The sequence below is a fragment of the Simochromis diagramma genome, unplaced genomic scaffold (assembly GCF_900408965.1).
Source record: "Simochromis diagramma unplaced genomic scaffold, fSimDia1.1 OVJJ01000802.1, whole genome shotgun sequence".
NCBI lineage: Eukaryota > Metazoa > Chordata > Actinopteri > Cichliformes > Cichlidae > Simochromis > Simochromis diagramma.
The window spans coordinates 14,991,697-15,019,388 of NW_024387492.1; the positions used below are offsets into that span (position 1 = coordinate 14,991,697).

The following is a 27,692-nucleotide window of genomic DNA, read 5'->3' on the forward strand; positions in this document are numbered from 1 at the left end:
ATCTATATACCAGTGTTTACCATACTTTAAAAAAAAAAAAAAAAACTAAAAACCTGAATCGATTACATGTATTTACATATATACACATTTCATTAAAGGCAATTTTTCTTTTACATATAGGATTTGGGGTTAAAAGATCACTATTCCAGCATATAAAATCTGAATACATATCTACCTTATACAGCTCTTAGGCTTTGATGCATAAATACATATTGTGGCAGAAGAAGTTCAGGATAAAAATATTAGTCGAGATAAATAAAGTGACCCAGATTCTGGAACCTACACTACATTTCCATTCTTCATAAAGTGCTTTTTTCCCCCCTTCACCAAGGCAAACTGTGCAAAACCAGTGCAGATGGCACCCAGTTTATGTGGAAGTAGTTCAGTGTGCAGCCTTTCTGGCATATTTAGATTTGTGTCTTGTGCACATTCACCGAGCCAGGTATTCAGATCCAGAATAACTACTGTGCATGTTTAAGATTTTTTTTTTTAAAAAGGGCTCAGATAGTGAAATGCTATTTAGTTTCTTCCACTGGTTTCTGTGAAAAAGAGATTGTTCTGGTACCTAAACTTAAGTCATGGAGTCCAGTATTGCCAGCGTGTTTTAGTTTAGAGAGCTGAGCTCCGTCTTGTGTCTCCGTGGTTCAGCTCCTGATTCATAATTATAGAAATAAAAAAACGAAGGCGGAAGACTTCACATCTCAAAGTGGCGGAAAATACTTTCGACATATCCCAAGACCCTCTGCCAGTCTGGTCCTTCTGCCTTCAGCATCTCCTCCACTGTCTGCCACACAGGATAAACAGGAAGTTTTAAAAAGCAGATAAAGAATAATAATGTTAAAGTTGAGCTATTTGTGTAAAACACACAAATCTGAGTTGAACAAGAAGAACAAAAATGTCTCACTAGTGTGGCAGAGATCCCGACACTCTCTCCCGTCTTAAAAGCAAGCTCCAGGTTTGCCTTCTGTAAAAATAAAGACACATTTTATATGAACATTTACAGACATGAATGTGTAAATGCAAATATACTTCATAGCCCTTATTTTTGCATTTTAGATGAATCTGTATGTAGGATTAAGATAGCACATATGGACTACTCAGGTTCCACATGTATAACCATAGGTGCATAGGTGCGCGTCTGTCACACAGAGAGCTGTAGGAGGGTCATAAAGGGCACCAACCCATCAGATGGACTTTTATCTACTCCTTTGTGTGAGAAGGAACAGAAGGAGACAGACTTCCAGCAACCCTTTGTATACGTTTCTCACCAAACTTACAGAGACTGAGACCATGAGGGTGATTTGAAGGCCCGGCGTCCTTTAGTGGGACTCGTGTCCAGCACGACAAAGACCTATTGAGGCTCGCCATTTGCACCCAGTTCTCTTCAGAGATGAGAGTAGGTTCACACTGAGCACATGTGAAGGAGTGTGAAGATAAGGTAATGCTGCCAGTCAGTGACTGGAGGTCTTCTCTGTGGGTCTGTGACTGTGCGGACAACCTTGTCCAGCTCTCTTCTCCACTGTTTCCTTCACATTTGTGAGACTATTCTGAAAGACATAGCAAACCTTCTCGTGGCGGCACATATGGTTGTGCCATCCTGGAGTAGCTGGACTAACTGTGCAACCTGAATAGGAACAATAGGTACCGTCTTATGCTACCAGTAGTGGCAAGGACATTAGAAGAAGAAAAGAAGAAAAAAAGAAAAAAAAGGGGGTAACTAGAGAATAATTGGTCAAGCGAGAGCAATGTTGGCCACCACAATCATTCCCATTTGTGGGATCGGTCTTTTTGTTGCCTTTCCAGTCCACCTTGTGACTTAATTTGCACAGAAGGAGGTGAAATGGATTCACAGTGGTTTATGTTTCCTAACTGGACAGATTAATATCCCTGAAACTTTACCGACTTTGTGCTGTATTGTGTTAAGCATTGCACATTTGAGTTTACTATTCAAATTTAATCTGGTGTCTTTGGTATGTATTTGTATTTTATAGGTCATTTAATATTGTGCTTAACTGTCCGGGGACAGGAGATGGAAATTAAAGAGTGCTTTCTTTTCTCTCATGAGATCATTGTGTTTTGAGTTTTACCTTATCAGCTGGGTTCAGGCTGTCATAGGGGATGCGAGTTGGTAAATAGGTGTGATAAACAGCACAGAACGCCAAACCATCTTCCCAGCTGCTGCTGAAGTTGGTGATCTCAATATTCTGCCACAAAACATTATTTGCAATTTGTCTGAATTTAACTTGTTACAAAGAGTCACATGACTTCATATAGCTCAGCAATGTTCAAGTTCTCTTCTCTGACCTTATAACCTTGAGTGCGAGTTTGGCACCAGCGCAGCAGGGAGTTTCTCCTGGAGCCACCATGGCGCCTCAGCAGAGCACTGAAACCATCCTGAGGTCTGAAGATGGAGAAACATTTTAACTATGAATTGCTCATTCACTGCAAACTGTTTCAGTCATTTAACCTGAGAACACGAGTGAAAAAAAAAGTGTAATCGGACAAACACACAAATCGATTCTAAAGTCATACAAATATAAAAGTCATATGGGTCAGTTTTAACTGTTTTTGGTTTAAAGAGTTGAAAACTGCCAATTGTATCAGTGTGTTTTTGGTTATTTTTCCACAAATGCTTGCCAACCTCTCTTTCCACACAAAGACATCAGCATCATCTTTACCAACAATATATGAGGCTTATCAGCCACTCACTTGAAGGAATCTGAGCTTTGTTCGTCATCCTGTTTTCCTGCATCACACAAATGCAGACACAGTTGTAATAAAACAAGATGCTATGGTTTGGTTAACGGTGATTCGGGAGACTGAAGCACACCTGTGTAAAAGCTCGACCAGCTGTCCTGCCTCTGTAAAATTCGGTCCATCCGCCTCCCTTTTGTCGGCTCTTCTTTCTGAAACAGTTAAGTAATGGCATATTTGACATTTCATTCGACATGGGATGACATCGATCATCTCAGTGTCTCCCAGTATATCACAATAGTGTAAACGTGTTATACCTTGCACAGTGGCAATGTTGTACTCAAGTTTTTTGAAGCCCCATTTGGATTTGAAGAGTCTGTTGGAAGCGGGAGACGAGAGAGACTCCTAAGAAGACAACAATTTTGTGTTGGATTAGATTTTGTCGTAACAAGGAGACCACAGTTTGAGCTTTTATGCAGACTCACCAGGATCTCTCAGAGAGCATCACAATCTTTCTGGGATCCTTCTGTCCACGTCCGTCACTTTTCTTCTTCTCCAGGGCAGTCAAACTGCGAATGTATCCCTCTGCCACCCCTTTCCCTTTCAGCTGCACATTTTCTGATTCGCTCGTCTCCTCAGGATCACAGCCTTCTTCTGTAGCATCCACCTCTTGATTTGTTTCATGAGCTTCTGTCCCTGCTTCAGCTTCCTCTGTAACTTCAAGCATTTCCTCCTGCTGCTCCTCAGAGTCTGGTTTATCTGCATCTTTATACGTTTGACCTCTGAGGGCATCGAGCTCGGCTCGATCCTGCTGCTGCTGCTTCTCCAGTTCAGCCAGTTTGCAGCAGGAGTCTTTGTGTTCAGCTCTCAGCCTCTCTAGCTCTCGGTCCGTGTCCTGCTGTTTGCTGAGGGCCTGTGCCAGCTGCTCCTTTACAGTCCTGTGGCTCTCCTGGAGTGAACACAGAGCCTGCTCTGACTCAACCCGGAGCCGGTCGGCAACAGACACAGCGACCTGTAGGTCACACTGGAACTGCTGCCACTCCAACCTCTCTGTCTGAGGAACAAAGAAACACTGTAATTCCACATTAAGGCTTGCTCTCCATTTGTCATTACTACATAAATATCTGTCTACTAGTCAGTACCGTGTGACTGATTTTAAGTCTGACCTGAGCTGTTGGAATGTGAATGTTGCAATGATGTCACATGACATTTAAAACAGAAATAAGTGCACAGAATTAGACAAATGCAGCACTAAATGCTGCATGAAAACACAGCTCTGAATGCTAAATAATTAGCAGGTTCACTCCCTGCAACCTGTAGACCAACAACTCACCCTGAGTGTCTCCTTCAGGGTCTCCACCTCTTCAACCAGCTCTTCTCTTTCTGCTATCAAGTGCCTAAGCAGCTCTGACACACGAGTTAGAAAACAAAACAACCATATCACAAAAGTGTCCCTTTAAGTTACTGCATATTATGCTGCTGTTAATAATCAATTTTCAACATGACACTTAGTAGGTGATGATGATGGTGATATTTAAACCACTTATAAACATGATGATAGCTCCTGGAGTCATACCAGGGTTTTTTTTGCCATATTCCACGTTTGAGTTTCAGTTCCATGTTTTATCCTGGGACTAGGCTAGGTTTTTTCTTTTTAAGTCAGCTTTTTCTGATTTGCTGCTTTTTATAAACACAAGGTTTTAACAGCAGGTGGGTGTGGCCTTTGTGCTTACATACCATTGTGCTGGAGAAGACCATATTGAGGATATTGCATCTCTTTAATATCATACAGATATAGAAGTGGAGAAAAAAACGGCCTGAAAACAAGTGTTGGGAGGAGTGTGAAGCCTGAGCTTTTTTGATCCTTCGCATGCAGATTTCATTATTTGAAACTTTTTCCATGTTTATTATGAGCACGTACTTCTTTAACAATATATATTTAATCTTTAACTACAAAGACTTTCTGCTTCCTTTCTCATCACCAGACATCTCTGATGTGTCAGTGACAGCACACTTAAAAAAACAAACAAACAAACAAAACAGGTGATGACAGAGGGCATACCTACTGCTCCTGTGGTAATATCAGTGCTGGGTGTTAGGCCCAGTGAGGCCCTGTAGTGCTCCATTAGACTGAGTAAAACCAAGGTCATCTCCTCTCCAGCTCTCTCTGCTGTACCCTGTGGCTCCAGCCTGCTGTCTCTCTCATTCGAACAAGGCTCTGAAGGCGAACCTCTGGACAAAGGCAACGGTACTGGAGTGGCCGGACTGCCCACCGCTGCCTCATTTCTCGCTGCTGCATCGCTCACATTTGTCTCTGAGGCAGCGACGCTGTCAACGCTGATTACAGCCCATTCTGAGGGAGCCGACAGCCGCTGTGTCCACTCTGTGAATGGAGAGGTGGTGGAGGGGGTGGTGCTGCCAGCTGCTGGAGGAGTTTGTGCCTTATCAGAGGAAGCTGCAGAGGATAAGGCCATGACAGTCAGCTCTGCCTGTGAGGGTGTGGTAGGAGGCGTTTGGAAGAAATCTAAAGGAGAACCTGAGAGGAGGGAAATAAATAGGTAAAGGAGAAAAATGGCACTGTCCTGAGCTAAAAAAAAATCACCTGAAATCTGTTGAAAAATGTGCCGATTGCAAAGCCACCCCTCTTCTTTTCCTCACTGCAGATGTAAGCCTCGCTGCCTGCTTCCTTATTTACTATCCTCGGCAGACTGATGCAGCAAAAAACCTCCCCTGCCAATATCTTGGCTGGCAAATGCAGGCTGTTCCCCCATGTGGCAAGATCCAGGAAGAGAGATAATTTTTACCCTGATCATAGAGCTGCTCCTCACTGCAGCCAAAATGTGACTATATTATAAAGAGCTGCAGAAAAACAAAAAAAAACAAAAAAACAAAAAACAACATAAACACATTAAAAAAAAAAAAAAAATCTCTAAAAAGACACCTGGAGAGCAGAATGATGATTTCGCTAATGCATTATTAGCATTTTAGTTATGTGTCAAATCAGGAAATATCCACTAGTGTGTCATCTGTTGCTGATAACTAATGTTAGAGCTACTGGATTTCTCTGTGATGTTGATATTATCCTGTTTATGGTGTGGAAATTTTGGCAGGCTACATGGATCTTCGCCTCCTTTGACTCTGATCTTTTTAAGCTTTCCCCTCCTTGTCCTTGTGTTGTGCTGCAGGATTCTGCAGACTCATCATTTCCCTGGCAGCAGCATGATGTAGTCTGCTCAGCTACCATGGGGAAGCTATTCTCATCCTCTAGCATGAGCCGAATTCCTGCATACCGACAGCCAAGAGACAAAAAGACTAGACCTATAAAGTTGTAAAGTCAAATTTCACACATTAGCTCAGCCAAATGTGACGCTTTGAATTCAAGGATACTGAAGGGCTGAAGAAGCTAAAACTCTGATCCCAACTTTTACTGAATCTTATTGGATGTGGTTTCTATTTCACTGTCATGCTGATTCATCATTTTGTTTGCTGAAATATGGTTTTTGATCATACAGGGCCCGACACCAGAATTTAGTTTGGTTTGAAAGAGTGATTCTATAAAATGCAAAGCATCCTCACTGACACATTTACATTTTTTTTTGTAAATGGCTGTCCTTAAATTAATATTTATTTCGAGTTTACTAAAACAGTTCCAAACACATTTTCTGCTGCTTTAGACAAAACATTGAGCTTTGGTTAAAATAATAACTATAAATAAATTAAAATTGTTACTGGGGGAATATAATGGAACATTCTTTGTCTGATCTTTGTTTAACGGGAGTGTTAAAACCTGTTATAGTGAGTGAATGGCACAGAAAATGAACTCCTTCATGCAAATGTCTCCATAAGTGTTCACTTTCTGTAGTCACCCTGTTTTCATCCTTTGGTAATGTGGAAGCACAACAAGCACAAATGTTTTGATTGACGCCCTCTTCAGTGCGAGAGCCCCAGCTGCCGTGCTGTCTCACAAAGTAAAAGTAACTGACTGTCTTTCTCGTGCCGTCTCTTTGACAGTTTATTTTTCACACTTGGAAATACAGAGGAGACAAAGAGATGAAGTGGAGCTGACAGTTTCCTGGACCTGTCGTACCAACAGTCTAAAAATAGTCAGACTTAGAAATAATGATCAGAAGAAACAAGACAGTTACAAAAAAAAAAAATACAAAGCCTGAAACTTATACACAGTATTTTATAAATAATTTCTCTAATGTGTTTTGAAATTGGACTATTGGATGCTGAGTTACCTGTAGGGACATGGCTGTCTTTGCCATTGTGGTTACCCATGATCCAGCAGGGGTGGATATCTTGATAGGCTATCCCAACTGCCCTCACTGTGTCCTGCTTTGTGAGGCTCTCTGTTGACTGGCCAAAAATAAATAAACACGGTTTTCATGAGTATGACTCAGTCCTGACCATTTGATGAGCACAACAACAGAAGTCCAGGAATTCTAGTCCCAAGCACCCCCTTTAGTAACAGTTTCCAAAAACTACAGAAACTATTACATTTGTCCAATAAAACTAGCCTCCAGTAAATTTGCCTTTGCATAGCTTTCATTATCCTGGTCAGCTGGCTAATGTGAAGCAAGGCAACACGAATGTGTGGTGCCCAAAGCATAGCAGCATCTTGTCTGTCAACTCCACGGCAGCAGAATGAGGTTGTCATGTTTAGCACGTGGCTGCGTCTCTGCCATGAAGAATGAACTAAACCCCATTGAATAATCAAGCAATTTAAGGCTTCCTTGGAGAAGGGGGAGGAGATTACACACGAACCGAAAACTGAGATTTGTTCACACACTGGAACACTATTCAAGTTTATTCGGCATGCAAGATATAATGTGACATCCATGGTCCATTTCAAATGACTCACACAGCTGTATTACCCACAGGGCTATACAGGATAACTAACTCTACCAGCCCGACCTATTAAACTCCTAAATCATTGCGCAGCTTAATGAATTGTGTGCCGTGTTAAAGAATGAAGCCTCTAATTGATGAACGTGTCTCGAAAATTGTCTGTCTCTCAATCTCGTTTCTAAAAAGCTTCACATTTTTGAATAGCTCTGTTTATCAGTGAAGTTTGGCTCATGTTTTTCTGCATCCATGGAGAAAAAAAAAACGTGCAGTTTATCAAGCCATTTTGGTTGTTATATCTAACCAGTCGCCTTTCACACGCAGTCATAGCTCCAGTTTCATTAAGCCTACCTGCTCAGCCTACCAGCTGGACGCCTTCCAATTTGGCCCCGACTGTCCGTCCGGCGGGTTTCTTCTTCGAGTGTCTCGGGACAAATTTGCCTTTCTTCGTCCCGTATCCCAAATTTAACGAAAGGCACAGAGCCAATCAATAACAGTCATTTCTTCTTCTTCTTGGGTATCCTACATTACCAAACAGCTACAAAAAGGCAGCCATATATAACTCCAACTCTAAATCTAACTCCGCTGCTTCGCCTTTAAATCCAATGCGTCAAAAAGGAGGCAGAAGCAAACTGATTGCGCAGCAGCCGCACGCTGGATAAACAGCATGAATGTTTGTTAATGGGATTATTTAGATCTCTGTTTTTTCAATCGCACAATACAGAAAATCCAAACACCAAATAGTGAGTAGAGTGCAGGATAAAATGCGCTTGCTGAGAAGCAGACACACCGGCTACGGGCTAATTATCTTTTGTTAAATGCAGGTGTGGCGCCAGGTAACAGGTTATACTTTCACACGGTCCGTGGGTGCAGTGTGTCACATTGCATCTGTCGAGAGAATGGAAACCAGCCAGACAGCCCAGGAAATATTTATCGGACACAACTTTAACCAGAAAGTCCCCAGAGTGGTAGCTATCGATCCACAGACCCCGTTCGTGGGCGGAAGCTCAAACTGTTCCGACACTGAATAAGTCACTGCATACTAACGAGTGGAATTTATTTATTAATGTTTCTGAAAATGCACACCAAGGCCGTTGCTCGTCTCCACAGAAAGGAAATTATATAAAAACGTAGATTAAGGACACCTCGAATGAAACTGAAAACCCAGACACGCATTTAATCAGGAAAAATTGGATCCCATCAAACCTGAGAGCAACGAAATTACATGTGGCGAACGTGGTTATAGTGCTGTTTTTTCGAGCAGTTTTAATTATGTTAAATAAGAACTTACGCAAATTTTAGATGAGATATCCGGGGCAGAGGTTGTGCAGTGATCCTTAAAGTATATATATATATTTTTAAAGAACATAACCACGCACTATATTTAATTTAAGATGCCCCAGTGTGAAGAAAACATGAGAAATTTATGTAGTCTAAGATGCATTATCTTTCTGCACACCCCACAGAACCATCAACATCGAGAAAGAGAAATAAAGAAGCCAAAAACAATGAAGGTCTTCACTAACCAATAGTTTTGTAATGTAAGGTTAAATGCAGGAGCGCAAAAGACAGAATAGAGGATTTTTTATGATTAGTGTTATTATTGTTGTTGTTATATAGAGTCTGATTAGAAATTCAGCGAACCCGCTAGAATTTCAGCACCATGGACAGAGCTCAATGAAGCCAATCGTCTCTGGCGTCCTCCAGTGTCCACATTTAGGAATGACAAGAGGAATTATTTTAAAAAGGCGATTTACTAAGAGTGTTTTGACTCATGCCAGAGGGCCTTTTAAACTTTATAGGTATAAAAACAATTGGCTGAATTGGATTTGCTTAGTAAGAGTATGCAAGGACTTGAACAACGTGTGTTTTGTTTTAGCATAGTTATTATCTATGGGCCCACGGGGAGTTAATCATTTAGAGTAATCATGCCATATATGAAATATATACAAATGATCCTACTTTTTAATAAGTGTTGCAGTGTCTGTGGGGTTTTGTCATGATCTGTTACTCCTTAGACATCGATTGCTCCCATCTGCCACAAAACCTACTTGCAGGGTCTCGACATTGTTGAACAGATGTAACTTCTGTTCATTGTTTGAGTTGAGGCTGATTTGAAATGTGAGCATCAGTGAAATCATGCTGATCGTTGCAGAGTGCAAAGAGGTTAAGAGACGCTCTTTGTAAATATATTCTGTCTGCCAGAGAAGTTAACTTGAAGGCTAGCGAAAGCAGAACTTTATAGATCTTTGGCTATAAGAGCTGATATGATATCTTACATCCCAGGAAGCGGCAAAATTAATAAGAAAGAAAGAAAGAAAGAGGTAAATGTGAGCGTGGTGAGAGATACCGACTATAAAGGTAAGGCTCAGGTGTGGATTGACTCCTGGATGTCAGTTTTGAGATGTTTTTAAGAGGAGATAAATGCTGAGTTTGAGCTTTGCCACCACACTAGTGATAACAACCCCCTTCATGCAGTGTTGCCCAGTGACACAGCAGTCTCCCTGCAGGAGTTTGATTCACACCCAGTAACTTAAAGTTACCGTAGGAATGCACCTTCTTTTGAATTCCTCTCTCCTTAATTTATTTTTATCTTTTGATTTGACTTTTTTTCCCTTTAAAACCTTTTAAGCCTTTGCATTCTACAAAGTTTTGATGATCAAATAATCACAATAGAGAAATAAAACGACAGAGTAAAAAAATATGAAAATGATGCTACTCTCTTTTTCTTTGCGTCACACATATTTTAAACTACACAACACAATAAATAATTGGATTCCACAAACTATTTGGCTGCTTATCATCAGTAATTTTGAACACTCCCCCCTTTGTATATACATTTTCTTTAAATGTGATATGACTGTCTACGTGTCTGGTGCATTTTACTTTTAAGTTTGCATTTAAAGTTTCGTGTCATTTCCCTCACATTAGAGGAAGACAAGAAGGCTTTTGTGGGTGCAGACTTTGTAAAAAATGGCGTCTGATATAGGCTGCCTCCATAAGAGCAGCTGCGCTTTCAGTGACCACAACATCAGTGCATTATAAGTCATCTCCCAAGAATGAATTCTGCCACCGCATCGGGACTTGCGTCGGACAAGAAAACACACAGCACAAGCCGCCTTCATCATGGGAAACTACGACAGATTCGCTGCAGATGTTTCCAACGAACAAGGCAATGAACATTTTCACGGATACCAGGGGACATGATCGCCGTCCACTTATTTATCTCCCGTTTACTATCGAAGAAGAAGTGACCTTCTCTGAGGCGGAAGATGTCAGCGCTGAAAAAGGTAAGAAGGAAGACGCGCATCGTCGTGTTTGTGCACGAACAGAGCCTGCCACGCAGCTTGTTTTTCTTCTTGTTGTTACTGGATGTGATTTCAGGTGCATCTAATGGAGGTTTTGGGGTTGTTTTTTTTTGATCGTCTGAAGCCAGAGTGCCGCACCTGGCCGCGCAGACTGAGAGTGTACATTTCAGAAACTGCCAGAAGTTCTGCAAGGCGCGAATGAGTCACTGTGTGAGGGGTGTTTAACTTGTTAGGGTGTTCCTCTTTCCTACACCGATCAGTCAGTGGCACTCAATGATGCACCTTGTGGGTCAGGTGGTGTGGGAATTAGTATGTATGTGTTTGGAGGTGGTGGGAGGAGGGTGATGAGGGTGGGGTGGTGTTAGGGTGGATTTTATTCCCTTGGTGAAAAGCCATTGTGAATGGAGGGGACCCACAGCTCCTTCCTCCAAGTTTCTTCTGTCTATGTATGCCCACATGTTCCCATTGCTCCCCTCCATTCAGTCAATGTGTGTGCGTGGAGTGACTCAGCTGTAGTGTACTATATCTGTCATCCATCTTTTCATCTGTCACAGGTGTTACCATGGCTACTACAGACTCACTGCTGTCTTTTCTTTGAGAAGGACTCAGGTAAGTGGTGGGAGGGGTGATTAAGTCAGACCTAATGAGTACATGTCATCCTCACTAAAAGGCAGTGCTTTTCATTTAACATGATGTACACTGGGTGTGTCTGAAGGTATGATACAGTAGTATAGTGCTCAAAGCTTCCTTGTTCTGTTCCTTTTTTGGCGGTATTCTTCATGTCAGCACCCCTTTATTCAAAAGATTGTTATTTACGTCTGCAGTGACATATTTGGAGGTATGAATCTGTTCTGGGACCCCCTTTGCACTTCTAAGACACGAGAAGGAGTCATGGAGAGCAGCAGGAAGACCTCAGCACAGAACAGAGGAAGCATCAATAACAATAGACATGCAACTGATTAGGTTAGAAACACAAATGTCACTTGATAACAAGCTGAAAGAGTGAACACATGTTACAGAAGGCCTGTCTGTTCAGTCATGAAACTTTCATCTCACACAAGGTCATACATCCACCCTCGTACACTCTCCAGAGTGTTAACACGCCATTTACAAGCAGTTAGGTCATCATTGTGGCTCACCATAGAGCCAAAACATTCAGTGTCATTAGCAGACAGTGGTCACTAGGGATCCACTAAGACATTTTTTTTCACAATTTCCCAAATAGTGAGATCTCCCAGTTTGGCTTATAGCTGGAGTTGATCCCGGGTGTATGGTGGCTCACCAGTTCTTCTGCTTAGGTAGAGTTAAATGCAGAGAATGGGCTTTCCCTACGGTGATCAAAGATGGATATATTATCTAATTAACCATGTAATCAAATTCTTTTAATATATTTCCACTAATTTTCAAACATAGGCAATAAAATTCAGACCCCAGAGTTAACAGTTAATGTCAGTTTAGAGTAGTTTGCATTGTTGAGTGACCTGAGGTAGAAAAAGTCCCAACTGGCTGCCACTACATCTCAGCTAACAGAGGTTGAAAGGTCTTATAATGAAGCATTTTTTGTTTTCAATTTGAGAAAATCGCAGGAGAACCAAGGTTTGATTTTCTTCAAGGCAAACATGGAGGTAGATTGTCAGAGGGCAGTGGAAGGTAGAAAATTAGAGGTGGGTGTCATCAGCATAACAATGGAAACTGAGCTTAAATTTATAGAAAATAAAACCAATAGAAAGTAAATATTTGATAAATAGGAGAGTCCTCAGCATGTACGACAGAAAATTAAGAAAAACATTTAATGACCTTTTTAAATCCAACTTCTTTGTCAAGAAAACAAAGTTTAAGTTTGTGAATTAACTACTTGTTTTACTATTAGTATACAGGGTGGGCCATTTATATGGATACACTGTGGCACATTAGTATATGTGAGGGGGCAAACTCCTCAAGATGGGTGGTGACCATGGTGGCCATTTAGAAGTCGGCCATCTTGGATACAACTTTTGTTTTTTCAATAGGAAGAGGGCCATGTGACACATCAAACTTATTGGTAATGTCACAACAAAAACAATGGTGTGCTTGGTTCCAACTTAATTTTATTCTTTCATGAGTTATTTACAAGTTTCTCTTTGTTCACAGCCATTGACATGTCGAAGAGGTTAACACATGAGGAGCAGATCGAAATTGTGTTGATATCTGGTGAACGCAGTAACCGGGTCATTGCAGCAGATTTCAATGCAAGACACCCTACGAGACCACCCATCTCCCATGCTACAGTTAGCAAACTGCTTGCTAAGTTTTGTGAAACTGGTTCATTGTTGGATTTGCCAAAATGTGGACGCAAGAAAACTGTCACTAATGAAGAAACATCAGTGGCTGTCCTAGCTTCATTCAGCAAGAGCCCACAGCGTAGCACTCGCCGCATGTCACTGGAGAGTGGCATTAGTCGAACATCCCTTCGGCGGATATTAGCTACTCACAAATGGGACCCTTACAAACTCCGGCTACTGCAGCATCTCAACGAGGATGACCCAGATCGGAACACAGAAATTGCAGAATGGGCAAAACAAAAATTGGAACAGGACCCTCAGTTCACGCAGAAGATTCTGTTCAGTGATGAGGCAAACTTTTATGTGAATGGTGAAGTTAACAAACAAAACCACTGCTATTGGTCTGACACTAACCCACATTGGATGGATCCCTCCAAGACTGTTGGAACAACAAAAGTGATGGTTTGGTGTGGTATATGGGGTACAACGATAGTGGGTCCATTCTTCATCAATGCAAACCTCAAGGCCACTGGATATTTGAAATTGCTACATGATGATGTGTTTCCCTCTTTATGCACTGAAGCTGGCACGTACCCTGAGTTTTTCCAGCAAGATGGTGCACCACCACATTATGGGTGCCAGGTCCGAGCATTCCTAGATGAACAGTTTCCTGGAAAGTGGATTGGTCGTCGTGGGCCAGTTGAATGGCCCCCAAGGTCTCCCGATCTGACCCCCTTAGACTTTTATCTTTGGGGTCATCTGAAGGCAATTGTCTATGGTGTGAAGATACGAGATGTGCTGCACCTGAAACTACGGATACTGGATGCCTGTGCTGGCATTTCTCCTGCGGTGTTGCTATCAGTGTGGGAAGAGTGGGAAAAGAGGATTGCATTGACAATCCAACACAATGGGCAGCACATTGAAAACATTTTATAAGTGGTCAGAAACTTGTAAATAACTCATGAAAGAAAAAAGTTGCGTTGAAACCAAGCACACCATTGTTTTTCTTGTGACATTACCAATAAGTTTGATGTGTCACATGGCCCTCTTCCTATTGAAAAAAACAAAAGTTGTATCCAAGATGGCCGACTTCTAAATGGCCACCATGGTCACCACCCAACTTGAGGAGTTTGTCCCCTCACATTTACTAATGTGCCACAAACAGGACTTTAATATCACCAACCATTCCCATTTTATTACGGCGTATCCATATAAATGGCCCACCCTGTATTTCTTAACTAGTTCCAAAACTGTCCTGTGGTTCTAGTGCACACATGTGCATGCTGTTGTAAAATGCAACCTCTGTCTGCATCCCACAATGACCTAATACCAAACATCTTCAATCATACTAAGAGCTATTCTTCAAAGGGGATTTGTGTCTCCAGCTGGAATTGCACCAGCAACCAAATGAGCATGTGAACCACAACACATCTTTCATGAAAATAAAAATATTTGGCGTGGGAGCCCTAGCACAGTACAGAATGACTGAAAATCCCTGGTTTTACTCTCACCATTAGTAAACCATATAGAAATATATTGGTGCACACTCTATGGAGATCTGACTTGTTTTGCTTGCCACAAAACCGATATATTATCACTTAAAGTTTATATGGTGAGTTTATTAGCAAGGAGATGCCATTTTACAAATGCAGCAGACTGGAAGAAACATCTGTTTAGAAACACAATATCGACTTCATTAGTTCCACCAACAGAGATGTATCCGCCTGTTTTACTGAAATTTTCTATGCTACATTCACAAGACTGGTGGTAATTGGTGCTTGGTCGGCAGGAGTTGGTCTACCATGGTTTTCTTTCTTGGTTTTTTTTTCTGAACCACAGTTGGGGATTGTGCTGATGAGCAAGGGAGACTGTTTAAAAACAGCAATGATCGCGCAATCAACTCAAAACAGTTAACTGAAAGACTGGAGTGGTGCGTTTGACACCAGGAGGATCACCTTCCACATTACATGAAACCATTTCATCCTTTCTTTTTGTAAAAATATCACTTTTTAAACCAAAATTGAATTCAAATGGCTCTTAAATGAGCTCAGTTGTTAGAACAGTCACCCCAAGTGACAAGGATTAATTGCTGCTTTCCTTTCTGTGTGCTGAGCCGACCTATTCTATTCCCATGGCGTCAAATACTGCCATTTCGTCAATGCCACCGGTGTCTCAGAGATGGGCACAAAGTGTCCTCTGGTGTATGTGCCAAGCCTCCCAAGACGTGCAACCAGCAGGCAGCGGTTTGTGTCCTGCTTGAAAGCTTTGTTTGATTTACATGTTTTATTTTCAGTCACTTTTTGGTTGCATTTATTTACATCATGAAAAATAAAACACCAAGGGCTCCTGACCATGCGTCTGTATGTGACATGCGCTTGAGCCAACTGCATATGCACCAAGGTCCTTAAAAAATAGAGGCAGGAGGTAAAGACAACAAGCAAACCCTGGATAGTGTGGGGGAGGTGCTGAGAATTTGAAGATGGAGCAAAAAGGAGCTGGTTGTTAATTAGCTAAACTCTGCACGACTCCTTAAGTCGGCAGAGGTCAGAGCACAGAGCACCATCCAAGGAAAAAGCACTCCAGGGGTCCTCTGCCTTTCTCTTGGATTTTTTTTTTTTTTTTTTTTTGGCATTGCAGATGATCAAATGTTGGCTCACATCAGCACAAATCTCAAATACTGTCACTACCCCTTCCTTTGATGCGTTTGAAGCCAAAGGCCAAGATGAAATTATTTATTTTTCACAGTGAGAGAAAGAAGATCATACTGAAGAAATGAGTTTGAGTATATTTATAGATTATAGACAAAGAATAAATTAGATGGCGTGTGAGTACAGTTCCTCTGGCCGTGGTCACGGCTGCTCTCACAGACTGAATAGAAAAGATGGCCTGATCAACACAGAGAGCACCTATTTGGTTGTGATGCTTCAACACCAACAATGCTACAAGTCCACACTGGTCAGTATGTGGCTGCCATACACAACAAATGGTACGTTACAGTAGCTTTAGATGGTGAGAACAAAGATATCTGTTTTGACTTTATTCTCAAGAAGATCAATAATGTTTTTCTCTTTGCGAACAAGCCCACATTTTGACATAGCATCATGAAGTTTTCATAGTAGGAAAATCATGGCAGAATCTTGGGACTGCATCTCTAAACCATTAGTTATACGCTGTCCCATTGCCTCTGATGGCAGTGGTTCCACCTTTGGGCCCTTGGTACCTTTGACACCTTTGTGGTTTTGTCTGCACCTGCACCTTTCTTTTTTTTTTTTTTGGTGGAACTGCAGGAAGCAGGTTATAGATTAGTCAGGTGGACCAACACCTCAATAATAATAAAAAAAGATTTGAACATTAGTTAAGTTGCTGCACAAAATTATTTATCGACCTAATGTCTGTTCTATGAGAGGACTAAATACAGAAGTTTAAATCTTTGTCAGTAGGGTAAAGCAGCAGGCACTGAGTGTCATACTACAGGTTAAGGAACCTTTTGTCTCATTTTAATCACACCTGACGGTCACACATATTGTTTTTAGGAAATGAACAGTCAGCCAGGATGGATTTCTGCTCATTTTTGAACTGTACTGGTCCTTTCTTTTATTATAGACTTCACGCAAAACATGCCCATCTGCTCTAAACAGCTGGTTATGCCAAATGGTGCGAATACTACTCAATGTGAATTTTAAATTGTTGGTTATAAATACAGCATATTAATAAAAAGGAAAGTGTTCTCATAATTCCCACGACACCACTATAAAAGTTCAGCATGTTTGTTGGCGTGTAACGGCCGGTGAGTGATCATTTTGAGGTCGGGTTTGACTGCTTTTACATGGAGTCATTACCTTATGTTTTCCTCGTTAATACCGCAGGTGCAATTTGCTATAGTAGGTGTTCTCCTAATGTTTCAAATCATAAATGCTCTCAGAGGAAAAAAACACAAAGAAAAACAGTAAAAAAAAAATTAATGTATGAAGTTTTATTGCATTTGAAATACTTGAAAAATGATCATGTATGTGTTAATCATCTTCTCAAATAGTCCTTTTACGTTACAAATGAGCTGACAGCGGAGTTTCAGCACAGCCACACATCAGAGATTATCTGCGAGTTAATCATGTGTAGGATCTTGCTGTGATGTTACAGGCTTTGTCAGCACAAAAGCTTGTGATGAAGGGAGTACAGATTCGAGGACATCTCTGCCTCCGTTTGATGTGCGTAACTTAAAGAACTGTTAAAGGATTTAAAACATTTTTTGTTTCGTCTTTTTCTTCCTTTATCAGCCACCTGCAGAACTGGCTCTTGATCATGCCTTGGTCATCATTTTTTCAAGGTTGAGGCAGACTGTTAATGACTGTGCGCACCACATCGTTTTAAGGAATGTAAAGCAAGCAAGGGACGCATCGTGGGCAGTGATGCTGTTTATGACTTCTGGTCAGACAAAGAGCTCGTGCTTTAAAAATGAGCATGTTGAACATTTAACGTGTCTCTTTTAGTTCTGTGAGTCAGAACGGGATTAAACCACTAGGTGGGACTGTTTACTTTGATAAAATGCCCGACTACTGCTTTGACATGACTGCTGGTGTATTTCAAAAACCGTCCATTCCCACAATTCAGTGCAGACAGTGAGTGTTTTCTGTGTAAGTGTAATCCCATATGCATGAGTAAATTTGTTAGGAGCAAATGTGTTACTGTGTCTCTCTTTTATAAGTCGTCTACAAGCTGTAATAATCATTTAACTAAAGCAGCAGTTCCTTACAGTTGGGGTGAAATCACCACAGGAAAAAGTGTTTAATGCTTTTCGAATCAAACTTTTAATTCATCAGGTTGATAAAGTCATGTTTTATGGCTTTTGCTGGTTTGCAGCATTAACCTCGGGGGTAAAAGCTAAAAGTTTGGGGTCCGTTATAATGCAGGGAACATTCCTCGTTAGATTTACTTTCATATTGCTCAGTTTGTTTCATCTAAGGGTTCCCTGTAATTGTAGCTAATTTAGGTCTTTGTGTACGCACTGATTTGGCAAACACTAATCTGTTTCAATTTGATTTTATGAATGAAACCACAGGTTTCGTAACTTGAGCGTGTTGGAATACTTAACATCTAACATTTCTAAATATACTGTAATAAGCATGTGGCCAGATTCAGCCTTGTTTGAGTTGCTGTCAGTCTGCACACACATGGAAAACTTTTTATCACAGCATTTTTGATTGAGCTCATAATTAGGGTTTTACATCTTTGTGTATTAAGCTTGCCTTTTTTTCTATCTGCACTGCTGCTTACATGTAATTTTTCATATGCATTGTGCGATCATGTTTATCTTGAGCGGCAGCTCTGCTCTTGAGAATACAAATCAGTCTTTAGTTGGGCCTAAAATCAAGCTCATCCTTCCTCAGTCTGGATTTATTCATCTCTAAGATTGTCTCTCAACCTTTGAAGCTACACTGTGCTGTAGGACAGAGAAAAGGCTGGCGAAGGAGGGAGGACGTGAGGGGAATGTGAGGGCGGCTGAACTTGGAGACGAAGTGCTCTGCTGGTTTTCAGAATGTGCAGCTTCAGTTCGGAACAGAGGTGAAGTCAGGACTTTGAAATGTGTGAGGCTGAGGTAATTTGGTCGGAGCTGGTGTCGCGTTGGCCTGAAGTGAAACCTTTAGTTTTGGCGTGTACCTCTCTGCAGCCTGTTCGCTTCCCTCTAACTTTCTCAATGGAGGGGATGCCAATTGAACACCTGCACATGGCATGAGAAACGTGTCTGATCTTCATGACGTAAGCAGGGCCCCGGCAAGACCAGGAAACGACTCCCTCCTTTTTGGTCGGAAGAGTGATGTCATCGCAGGGAGAGCGTGAGGTTGGCTGCGGCTTTATTGAGCTTGGCATTTTATTACCAAGAGTACCAGACGTGTGACCACATGCACCAGTCCATGCGAGGACACAGACCTGGGAAGCTGAGAGCTTGATATCATGGCATTTGTGAACCGATATAAAGCCCTTTCAGAGGGAAAAGGAGAGTGAAGCAAAACCATAAAACAGAGAAACGCAGACAGATACCCAGAGGGGAAGAGGGACAGCATGAGTGTGAATGCTGATGGGGATAGCAACGTGTGGAGCAACAGAGCTGCAGAATCCTGAATCCAGCAGATGGAGACTCCGTGTCCTTGTTTTGTGGTGATCTGTGGAAGCAACATGCAGCTCGCGCCTCTGCCTCGCACTGCTGCAGTGGAGGAGTAAATGCGGAGCCCAGCACTGCTCCAGGTGATCCACAGCAGCCCAGCCCGGCAGACTGCTCCCTCCTCAGCCTTCCCTCTCCTCCTCCTTTTCCTCCTTCTCCTTTTCCACCTCCTCATCCTCTTCCTCCTCCACCACCTCCTCTTTTTCCTCCTCCTCCTCCTCCTCTTCTTCCTCCTATGTCACTGCTCCATTCCTCTGAGGGCTTTGGAAAGAGATAAGAAAGGATCAGAAAAGCAGAGGAGAAATCCTGCTTCCCCCCCCTCCGTTCTCAGATGTGACACACCTCTGCCCGACTGTCCGCCGCTTCCCTGTCATCGTGTGAAGACGCGCCGCATATGTGCTCAAATGTCTCCGGAGCATAGACTCGCTACTAGGTAAGAAGACTCAGACTCATCCAGAGAAATGTTTCTTGCCCACTGTTTTCTTTTTGGTTTATTTTGTTTTGCTTTTTCTCGAGACGTTTTCTGTGGAACTGTTCCAGCCCCGAGTGAGAGTGTGAATTTAACAGGTAGATGAGAAGTTATCACATCAGATCGGACAGAAAAGAAATCAAACGAGGCTCTCAAAGACGAATACATTTGTCTTCAGGTTTTAGGAAAAGCACCTCTTCCCCTCAGCAGTCACAGGGATCCATGCAGGTGTGTGTGCATTCATATGTGTGTGTTTGTGTGTGACAGAATCCAACAGGGTGGCAGGGATTGCTCTTCAACCAGAGCCTTCTCGATGGGTAACAGGGGGATTATCATCTTTACAGTGTGGCCAAAAAGCTTTCTATCGATCTCCTTATGGCCACAAATGTCAGTAGAATCTGTGGCTTCAGCATAACTGACAGACTGTCTTTTTCAGTGGTACCAATAGTTGATCATTATGTAATCATTTTTATGGATACAGTTTGGCGATAGAGAGGAAAAAAATCTCGTCATTTTCTGCATGTCTTAATCCCCCGTTTTTCATGGATGGGGATGAATTTCAGATGAAGAAAGCACTGAAAGGGGGAATTAGGGTACTGACAGGAGGGTGGAAGAGGACAGGAGGGGGGTGGAGGAGAATTTACTCCATCACTCTTTGATTTGGAAAAACTGCTGGCCAACAGCTGAATGGTGCAAGTCTTCAGTCTCTCAGTAACATGCTAGGTCTTACTCTGCAAAGCCCGAACCTGGAAGTGACCAAACAAGGCTTCATCACATTCACCTTTCAAACACAGTGTCTTTGTAATATCATAATAAGAGATGGAGACCAGGTGATTCTGCAGCAATGTGTCCAAAACCTGCATTCTGCTGTGAGACAGAGCATCAGGACTCTGTGTGTGCGTGTCTGTGTGTTTGCGAGCTAAAACCTCTCACAGTGTCCTGCAGAAAACCCGTTTTGGATAAAAATATATGTGCATTTATTGCTAATTTATGTTTGGATGCAGAATCAAATCTTTCATCGCTGCATTTGGCACCATGAAACATCCTGTGCAGACATCTGTAGTCACACACATGTGCACAATCTGTACATATTATGTGCTCTCTCGCAATAAGCTCTCATTTCTCACACACTGTACACAGAGATAAACCTGTCGGCGCACTCTGACAGCTGTGCAGGATGAATCAGGTTGCTTTCTGGTGTAGCGAGGTGTCTGGCTGGTCATTTGTCATGTGCGGCATTGGGAGGATCCCAAAGGAGCAGAGTCTGAGCTTCTCTCAGCTCCCAAGCGGCTTTTCCCCCTCCTTTTGATTCTCCAGGAGATACACTAGCATCCTGAAATGCTTCATTTAGCCATAATAAGAGTGTCAAGCTCCACCAGCAGCCCCCAGAGGCTATAATGTAAATTACACATGTGAATATGAAAGTCTTGGACAGTCTCTGCCAGTTACTTCTTGATGGTAGAAGGAGTACTTTGACATTTTGGTTAATGGTTTTTTGGCTCTTGGTTATGAGTAAGTAGAAGATTGATCACTATAATGTCTTAACAGCAAATGTATGGATGAAGCTCACAGTCTATTGGCTTAGCTGAGCATAAGGACTGGAACCAACACATAAAAACTGACTGTTCCCTGGGCTGGACATGTAATAGTTATACCGGCCTCCTGCCAATTTGTCCCAGCCTTTACGAACATCAGAAAATTTTCAGTTTCGTACATTAGCGGGCTTCACAGATGCTGTTAGGTTTACTTTGTTACTGCTGGACAGAGCCACACTAGAAGTTTTCCCATTTACTACTGCCTTTGCACTAAGCCAAAGTAACTAACTTCTCACTGTGGCGTTGGCATTTTAGATTGACCCTAGTGACATGAAAGTGAAAAAGTACTTTACCACAAAGTATAAAACTCAGGGTTTAGCACTCTGAGAGCATGGATGTGCTCACAAAATTTCTAATCCTGCTTGATGATGATACTGTGTTATGCAAGACTGAATTACAGATTCAGGTCAGGTGGTCAAAACATTAAAATTAATCCTATGTAGACCTCTTTTACAACTTTAGTCAGATTTCAAGGAAATTAAACTATTAAATGTGGAGATTCTTGAGTGTCATGTAGAATTTTGACTTTTGACCCAACAGCGTTGTTAAATCAGTTCTCATGTGATTACAAAAATGATTCGGAGTCTTTTTTGAAGACCAAAAATTTCCACGAATTTTGACATCGGGGGTTTTTGAGTTAGGAAACAAACACCTGGATGGGAAGACTGATTTTTCAATCATTTCAACCATAATCGGTTTAACAGTGCTCTTGACTGCTGACACCGGATGGTAATTCATATTTGGAGTGTTGAAACATCATCTGAAGTCTCCTTTTTTTTTCTTTTTTCTTTTGTATTGCAAAGGCTTTTTGTAGCCTGGAAAGATTTTTTTTTTCTAAATTCTTGATTTAGGAGTTTTCTCCTACTCTTCTCTGCCGAGCACGTTCAGTTCTGAGCTATTTTAGGCTGTCTTGCAGGCACAATATGTTTAAGATTTACCCACACAGTTTTAATGGTGTTCAGATCAGGGGAACTGTGAGGGCTTTTCCAAAAGCTTCAGTTTGCTCTGCTCCATGATGGATTTTAGATGGACATTTTCACGTCTCTTTCTCTTTCAGCCACGGTTTCTTGGCCGACTGCACGACATTTGGATCCAGAATTTGTTAATATTTATTCTTCTTCTATACATGTAATGTTTCCAGTTCACCTGGTTTCCACACGTGTTACAGCTGACATGATATTCTTTTACTTCAAAGAATTCTGAATTCAAAATTAGTTTTGACTTGTTTTAAATGGGACCATCCAGAGCTTGCTTTGTGCAGAAGAAGACAATGGGGAGCAAAGGTTTCATGTAGGCCAGGGATGTCGAGTTCTATTTCAGTAAAGGTCAAATTTGGGAAAGGGGGATTTCCCAATGTCAGATGATGTCAGATGTGGTGAGTTTAAGGGCCAGATATACAGCCAAGTGAAAAAGGAATTTTTTCTTAGCACTCTGTGCAGTTCTGTGAAAAACTAACTACATTCCGTAGCTTGTAGAATCACTTTTAGGAGCAATAATGTAAAGCAATTGTTTTCTCTACGATTTTATCAGTCTCTCACATCGAATTTAGGCCCACTCTTCTATACAGCATTACCTCAGTTCATTGAGGTTTGGGGGCATTTGTCTGGACTTTGTCTGCACCATTGCAGCACCTTGATTCTTTACTTTTTCAACCATTCTGCTGGAGATCTGCTGCTGTGCTTGGAATTGCTGTCCCGTTGCATGACCCAGTTCCAAACAAGTTTTAGCTGCCAGACGGACAGGGGTCACGTTTTGCTCTAGAATACTTCGGTACATAGAGGAATTCATGCTTGACTCAAAAACAAGTTGCTCAGGTCCAGCAGCTGCAAAACAAGCTGAAATGATCACCTCCTCAGCACCTTTTCTCTTGACAGTTGCTATGAGGTATTTGTGCTGATATGCTGCACTTGATTTTCTCCAAACTAAGCATTGTGCACTATTGCCAGACAGCTCCTGTTTGGTCTTGTCTGTCCAAAGGACATTGTTCCAGAAGTCTTGGAATTTTTTCAGATATAACTTTGCAAACTTAAATCTAACTGTCATGTTCTTTTTAGAAAGAGGAGGCTTTCTCCTGGCAACTCTTCCTCACAAGCCATACTTGTTCAGTGTTTTTCTAATTGTACTGTCATGAACTTGAACATTTCACATGCTAACTGAGGCCTGTAGCGTCTGAGATGAAGCTCTTGGATTTTGCAGGTCTTCTGAGTATTTCAGTCTGACGTTGGTGTGAATTTGCTGGGAAATTTACTCCTGGGAAGACTGTGGCATTGTATTGACAGAGGCCTGAATACTCCAGATCAGCAAACTCCTAAAACATCTACCTTCACAGAGGTGGTCACACTTGCTGATAATCAGTTAATCAAGTGCTTTTATTAGCAGCGTCTGGCTAATACTTACACCATTAATCCTATGGAAGTATGAGCCCAGTGCCATAGATTTCAGTGAAAACTTTATCTTTATCACGTGACTGCAGACCGTAGTTTGTTAATGTGCTTTAATTAAATAAAATATTGTTACCTGTCCCATATAGCATTCTTACATTCATTTTGGTCCACATAAATAATTCAACAAGTCACCTAGCCATCATAAGGCCTAGACAAAAAACGAACTACAGTCATAGTTTTACTGGTAGGCTGAATGTCGACTATTGGCAGTATGAGGAATTTTAAAATGCATGATAAAGCATAAATACATAAAGGCAAAGTGATAAATCTTTCATTTTGTTCTTGCATTAATTTTTGAAAGTGTCACTGAATGTGTTTTACAGTCCTGAACATGACAAGTCAGTGTTTGTGTGAGGCAAAAAGTAAAAAAGCTTTGATCGTGTAGTTTAGTACACAGTCTAGCCTTCTGGTGTAAAATCTGATCAACATAAAAATCTATGAACAAAAAAAAGCTGTTATTTGTTTTTGGGTTTTTTTGGATCCTGTCCTCTGATTTGCCAATGTGACTTTTCATCTTCATCACTTTAAGGGTTGGCTCATACGTCTTTTTTTTTTTTGTAATGTAGCTGCATGCTGCTTATCAGTTCAGCGATTTTCAGTCTCTGTCTCTGCTGCTGTGTGGCTTCAAAATGATGATGCAAAGTATGTGAAATTGCTTCACGGTAAATGGATGCATTGGCCTTTCTTGCCTCTTCTTATACTCAGTGAAGAAGTAGTAAGTTTAACACCTCTAGTTGATACTGCCTTCAGGATCAACATACTTCTTTTTCTGCCAAGTTTAGGTTCAGATACACATAACTGTTTAGTTTGGTGTATGCACAGGTTGTGTGGCTCTATACGAATTTGTGGAGGACTGGATTTAGCTCTGACCCTTGAGTTAGACACATAATGGTAGTTTGGACAGTGCAAATGACATGTTTTTATTGCCTTTCTGTGTTTTATACCAATCATTCCTTAGTAAATTCAAAAGAAGAGCCCATGGTTGCTGTCAGATGATTTATCAGCTCTCAGTCATCATCAGGTGACAATTATTCTGCTTCCAGTTAAAAATCAATTAAGACTTAATGAGCTAATAAGTCGTGAGACTCCACAAAAACAACTTTTGCACCTATCACAATAAAGTTTTATTTTTCTGTTTGTTTAACAAAGTTTAACAAACAAAACCGCACGTCAAAAATTCATTGTTAAAGTGTGTTTGGGTGCTGCGATTGCTCTTCAGTAATTGTCCAAGTTGTGCCAAAAATATTGTGCACAACTGAATGGCTAATTTGTTTATCTACCCTCTTAGCTAGACGCACAGATCATGTTTTGCTTTTGGATTAAGCTGCAGTACATCTGGCAGTTGATGGTATCTTTTCTCTCGGTTTTGCTGCGGAGGTTTGGAGGTCAGAATGGAAAGATTAACCACCCATTAACTGACAAGCTGATTCATTGCTGGGTGCAGAGCAGGACGGCAACAAAAACACCGGCAAATTCTGTTAAATTTAAAGTGACAAGCTGCACATTCATTTTAAATTGATCTTTTATGTCTTCTTATCGGTGCTGCTGAACAGTCATTTCTGTGGCGCATCTGCATCGGCTGCATGATCGAGACATGACACGAAAGTCAAACTGGGATAGCTTAGATGACGCCACTTGAATTATTTTAACCTGCACAGCTTGATGTTTCTCTTGGTGACACAATTTACTTTGTTCATGGTGGTAAATCGAGTGTGTATTTAGACCCCAAAGAGGCAATGTGAGTGGGTGAAGCACCACAGCCAAACAAATAAGCATATAAAAAACGCTGACAAGCCCTGCCACAACCTGTCCAGGTCCAGTTACAGATTGCCCTATGACAGCTGGGATAGGCTCCAGCCCTCCCGCATCACTGAATTGGATAAGTGGGAGAAAATGGCAACAAAAATATCATAGTTCCCTGAGTGGTTATCCCATTGTCCCCATTTTGAAACGCCTTTAAACTTGCACTGCAGTTTGCTTCGTAAGCATTTCCAGGCACTGACTTTAAGCAACGAGAGTAATTGCTGTTCTCAAGCCATGTGTTGTTAAACCTGCATCTGCCCATTTCTCTATATTAATGAGAGTGCTAGCTAGCAAGTCCCATTTTCTTCATCATCATCTTCAGGCTCTCCACCAGTGTACTGCAAACATGGCAGCTTGCCAGGGCTGAGCCTTGAGATTTCTTTTAATATTTTTAAGATGTTAACTGTTAAGTTAGTTAATGCATCCTAGCTGCTCTTTACCTCTTATAAAAACACAAACAATTGACAGCATTAATAATCGAAGCAAAAACAGCACCACTGTGCTGGAAAGTATTTAATACCCATCCACACAATAAATACATGTAACCCTCCTCCCACCCGCTAATATTCGGATACCAAGTTAGCTTGATTACTTGGAGAATAAAGAGTATCTTCAGCACGTTTGTAACCATGGCTGTCCAAAACTACAAGTTCCCCTTGACTTGTACTTAGTTTTAGCAACGGAAATTGTTCTTTTCTTCTTTTACTTTCTGTAGCAGTAAGAAGTGATTGTGCTGTTGACAACCACCTCAGGGAATAACACTTCCCCAGATTCACCAATTAACTTACTTCTTGATGACTCAGGATCGGGGTTCTTTTAGCAGCTTACCTATTTTAGAGCTCAGGCTGTTACAACACATCGTTCCTTTGTCTTGTGTCTTGTAGCACCTTGGTATTTTCTTCCAAATCATGTCTACAGTGTAGTTGTAAAGTCCATCGTAACTAGACTGTTGTCAAGATCTCTTTAACTGTCTGAGCAGCTGATATCAAGAGGAAACAGATGAAATGCAAAGAGGAAATAACTGTAAACCCAGGGTTTAAAATGATTGAATGCATGTGATTATCCACCCATATGAACATGCATTGCACATTTGTTGATAATAATACTCAATATGTGTGATTTAAAATGATATTGCCATGCAACATATATTTAAATTCATTGTGTTTAACTCATTAATCAATATGTGTTCTGTAATGTGACAGCATATTCAGAATGTTTATTATCAGAAAATAATAGACGATAGCAGAACTGTTTTAAGTGAGTAGAGTTCAGCAGCACATAATGGGAACGCTAGAAGGAGTTGCAGATGGAGGAAGCAGTAAAAATGTATGGTCATATGTAGTTTCATCCAACTTCGAGCCCCAAACTCAAACAAAGAAAAGTAAAATGTCTTTGAGAAGGTGAAGCTGTCTTTTTTTAGCAGTCTTGCTCCAAAATTGACTTTTTCTTACCATCTTTTGTTTTATCTGTTGAACTCATGTCTGTCTTTACTCTTTTGCTGCTGTGGTGACCAACGACTGCCCTCGGGCATGATTAAAGTTTAATGTCAACTCTTTTTATCTTAACAGTTTCTGGGTACCGTGATGTGCAGCGCTGCAGTTAAACGAGGAGAGCCCAGGATGGAAATAACTAGAATCCAAGATCCCAGTTTTAATCCCTTCAAGTGGTGCCTGGTACAATACCATGTTAGGTAGCAAGTGAAGCTGCGTGGGCGTGTGAGTGAGTGGAAGAGTGAATATAGAGAGCGTTCAGAGGAGTGAGCTCGATATTAGCAGCAGAGATTGATACCATTGTTCTGAGAACGTGGAAATATGTAATTTCTTGGCCAGTTTTGGCACAAAAATCAGGCATTTTCACGTCATAATAGGTCCCAATGCTTAGTATGCTGTCGTTTCATAAGCCCTGTGGCAAAAGATTGAATTTCCCTTTGCAGTTTTTGCCTAAATCTTGGTTTGCTCTTATTGAAGGCCTTCTCTGACCTAAAGTGAGAGCCAGTTTGACCCACTCTCAAGTTTTTTTTTTCTGTGTATTTTGGAGGCAGTAAATCATTAGAAATTCATTGTGTTTATGCGAATCGAGTCTCTCGTTTCTTGGTATTTTTAATGAGTGAGTC

At 41.3% G+C, this 27,692-nt stretch overlaps 2 protein-coding genes across 7 annotated transcripts in view; one reads left to right on the forward strand and one right to left on the reverse strand.

The window, feature by feature from the left end:
• Window positions 1-113: 113 nt before the first annotated feature.
• On the reverse strand, window positions 114-8,444 carry LOC120724646 (cytospin-A-like). 3 transcript variants are annotated; one of them, XM_040016928.1, is made up of 12 exons: window positions 7,894-8,443; window positions 6,936-7,053; window positions 4,757-5,230; window positions 4,028-4,101; window positions 3,180-3,748; window positions 3,012-3,099; window positions 2,831-2,906; window positions 2,710-2,746; window positions 2,305-2,401; window positions 2,088-2,204; window positions 905-964; window positions 114-784 (listed from the first exon to the last, which is right to left on the reverse strand). In XM_040016928.1, exons 2-12 carry the CDS (start codon window positions 6,973-6,975, stop codon window positions 695-697), a joined length of 1,722 nt encoding a protein of 573 aa, XP_039872862.1. In that variant the 5' UTR covers window positions 6,976-7,053; window positions 7,894-8,443; the 3' UTR covers window positions 114-694. The 3 variants fall into 3 exon arrangements, with proteins under 3 accessions (XP_039872862.1, XP_039872863.1, XP_039872864.1); XM_040016929.1 differs by lacking the exon at window positions 7,894-8,443 and adding an exon at window positions 5,297-5,553 and having other exon boundaries at window positions 6,936-7,050; XM_040016930.1 differs by lacking the exon at window positions 6,936-7,053 and having other exon boundaries at window positions 7,894-8,444.
• Window positions 8,445-10,523: 2,079 nt separating this feature from the next.
• The window catches only part of LOC120724642 (disks large-associated protein 2), an 83,031-nt gene continuing 65,862 nt past the window's right edge, over window positions 10,524-27,692 (forward strand). The window contains exons 1-2 of one of the 4 annotated variants that reach the window (XM_040016921.1): window positions 10,704-10,832; window positions 11,405-11,459. In XM_040016921.1, the coding sequence (XP_039872855.1) occupies window positions 10,815-10,832; window positions 11,405-11,459 (73 nt within the window). In that variant the 5' untranslated portion in view covers window positions 10,704-10,814. Of the gene's footprint in view, window positions 10,833-11,213; window positions 11,460-17,947; window positions 19,702-27,692 lie in introns of those variants that run through there. The other 3 variants (XM_040016920.1, XM_040016919.1, XM_040016922.1) reach the window with 3 other exon arrangements.

Coding starts and splice junctions, on each gene's coding strand:
- LOC120724646 (XM_040016928.1), bottom strand. CDS start 6,975: ATGGGTAACCACAATGGCAAAGACAGCCATGTCCCTACAG. Junction 3,100..3,179: donor ATGCTCTCTGAGAGATCCTG/GTGAGTCTGCAT, acceptor TTGTCTTCTTAG/GAGTCTCTCTCGTCTCCCGC. Junction 2,402..2,709: donor CAAAGCTCAGATTCCTTCAA/GTGAGTGGCTGA, acceptor CTCCATCTTCAG/ACCTCAGGATGGTTTCAGTG.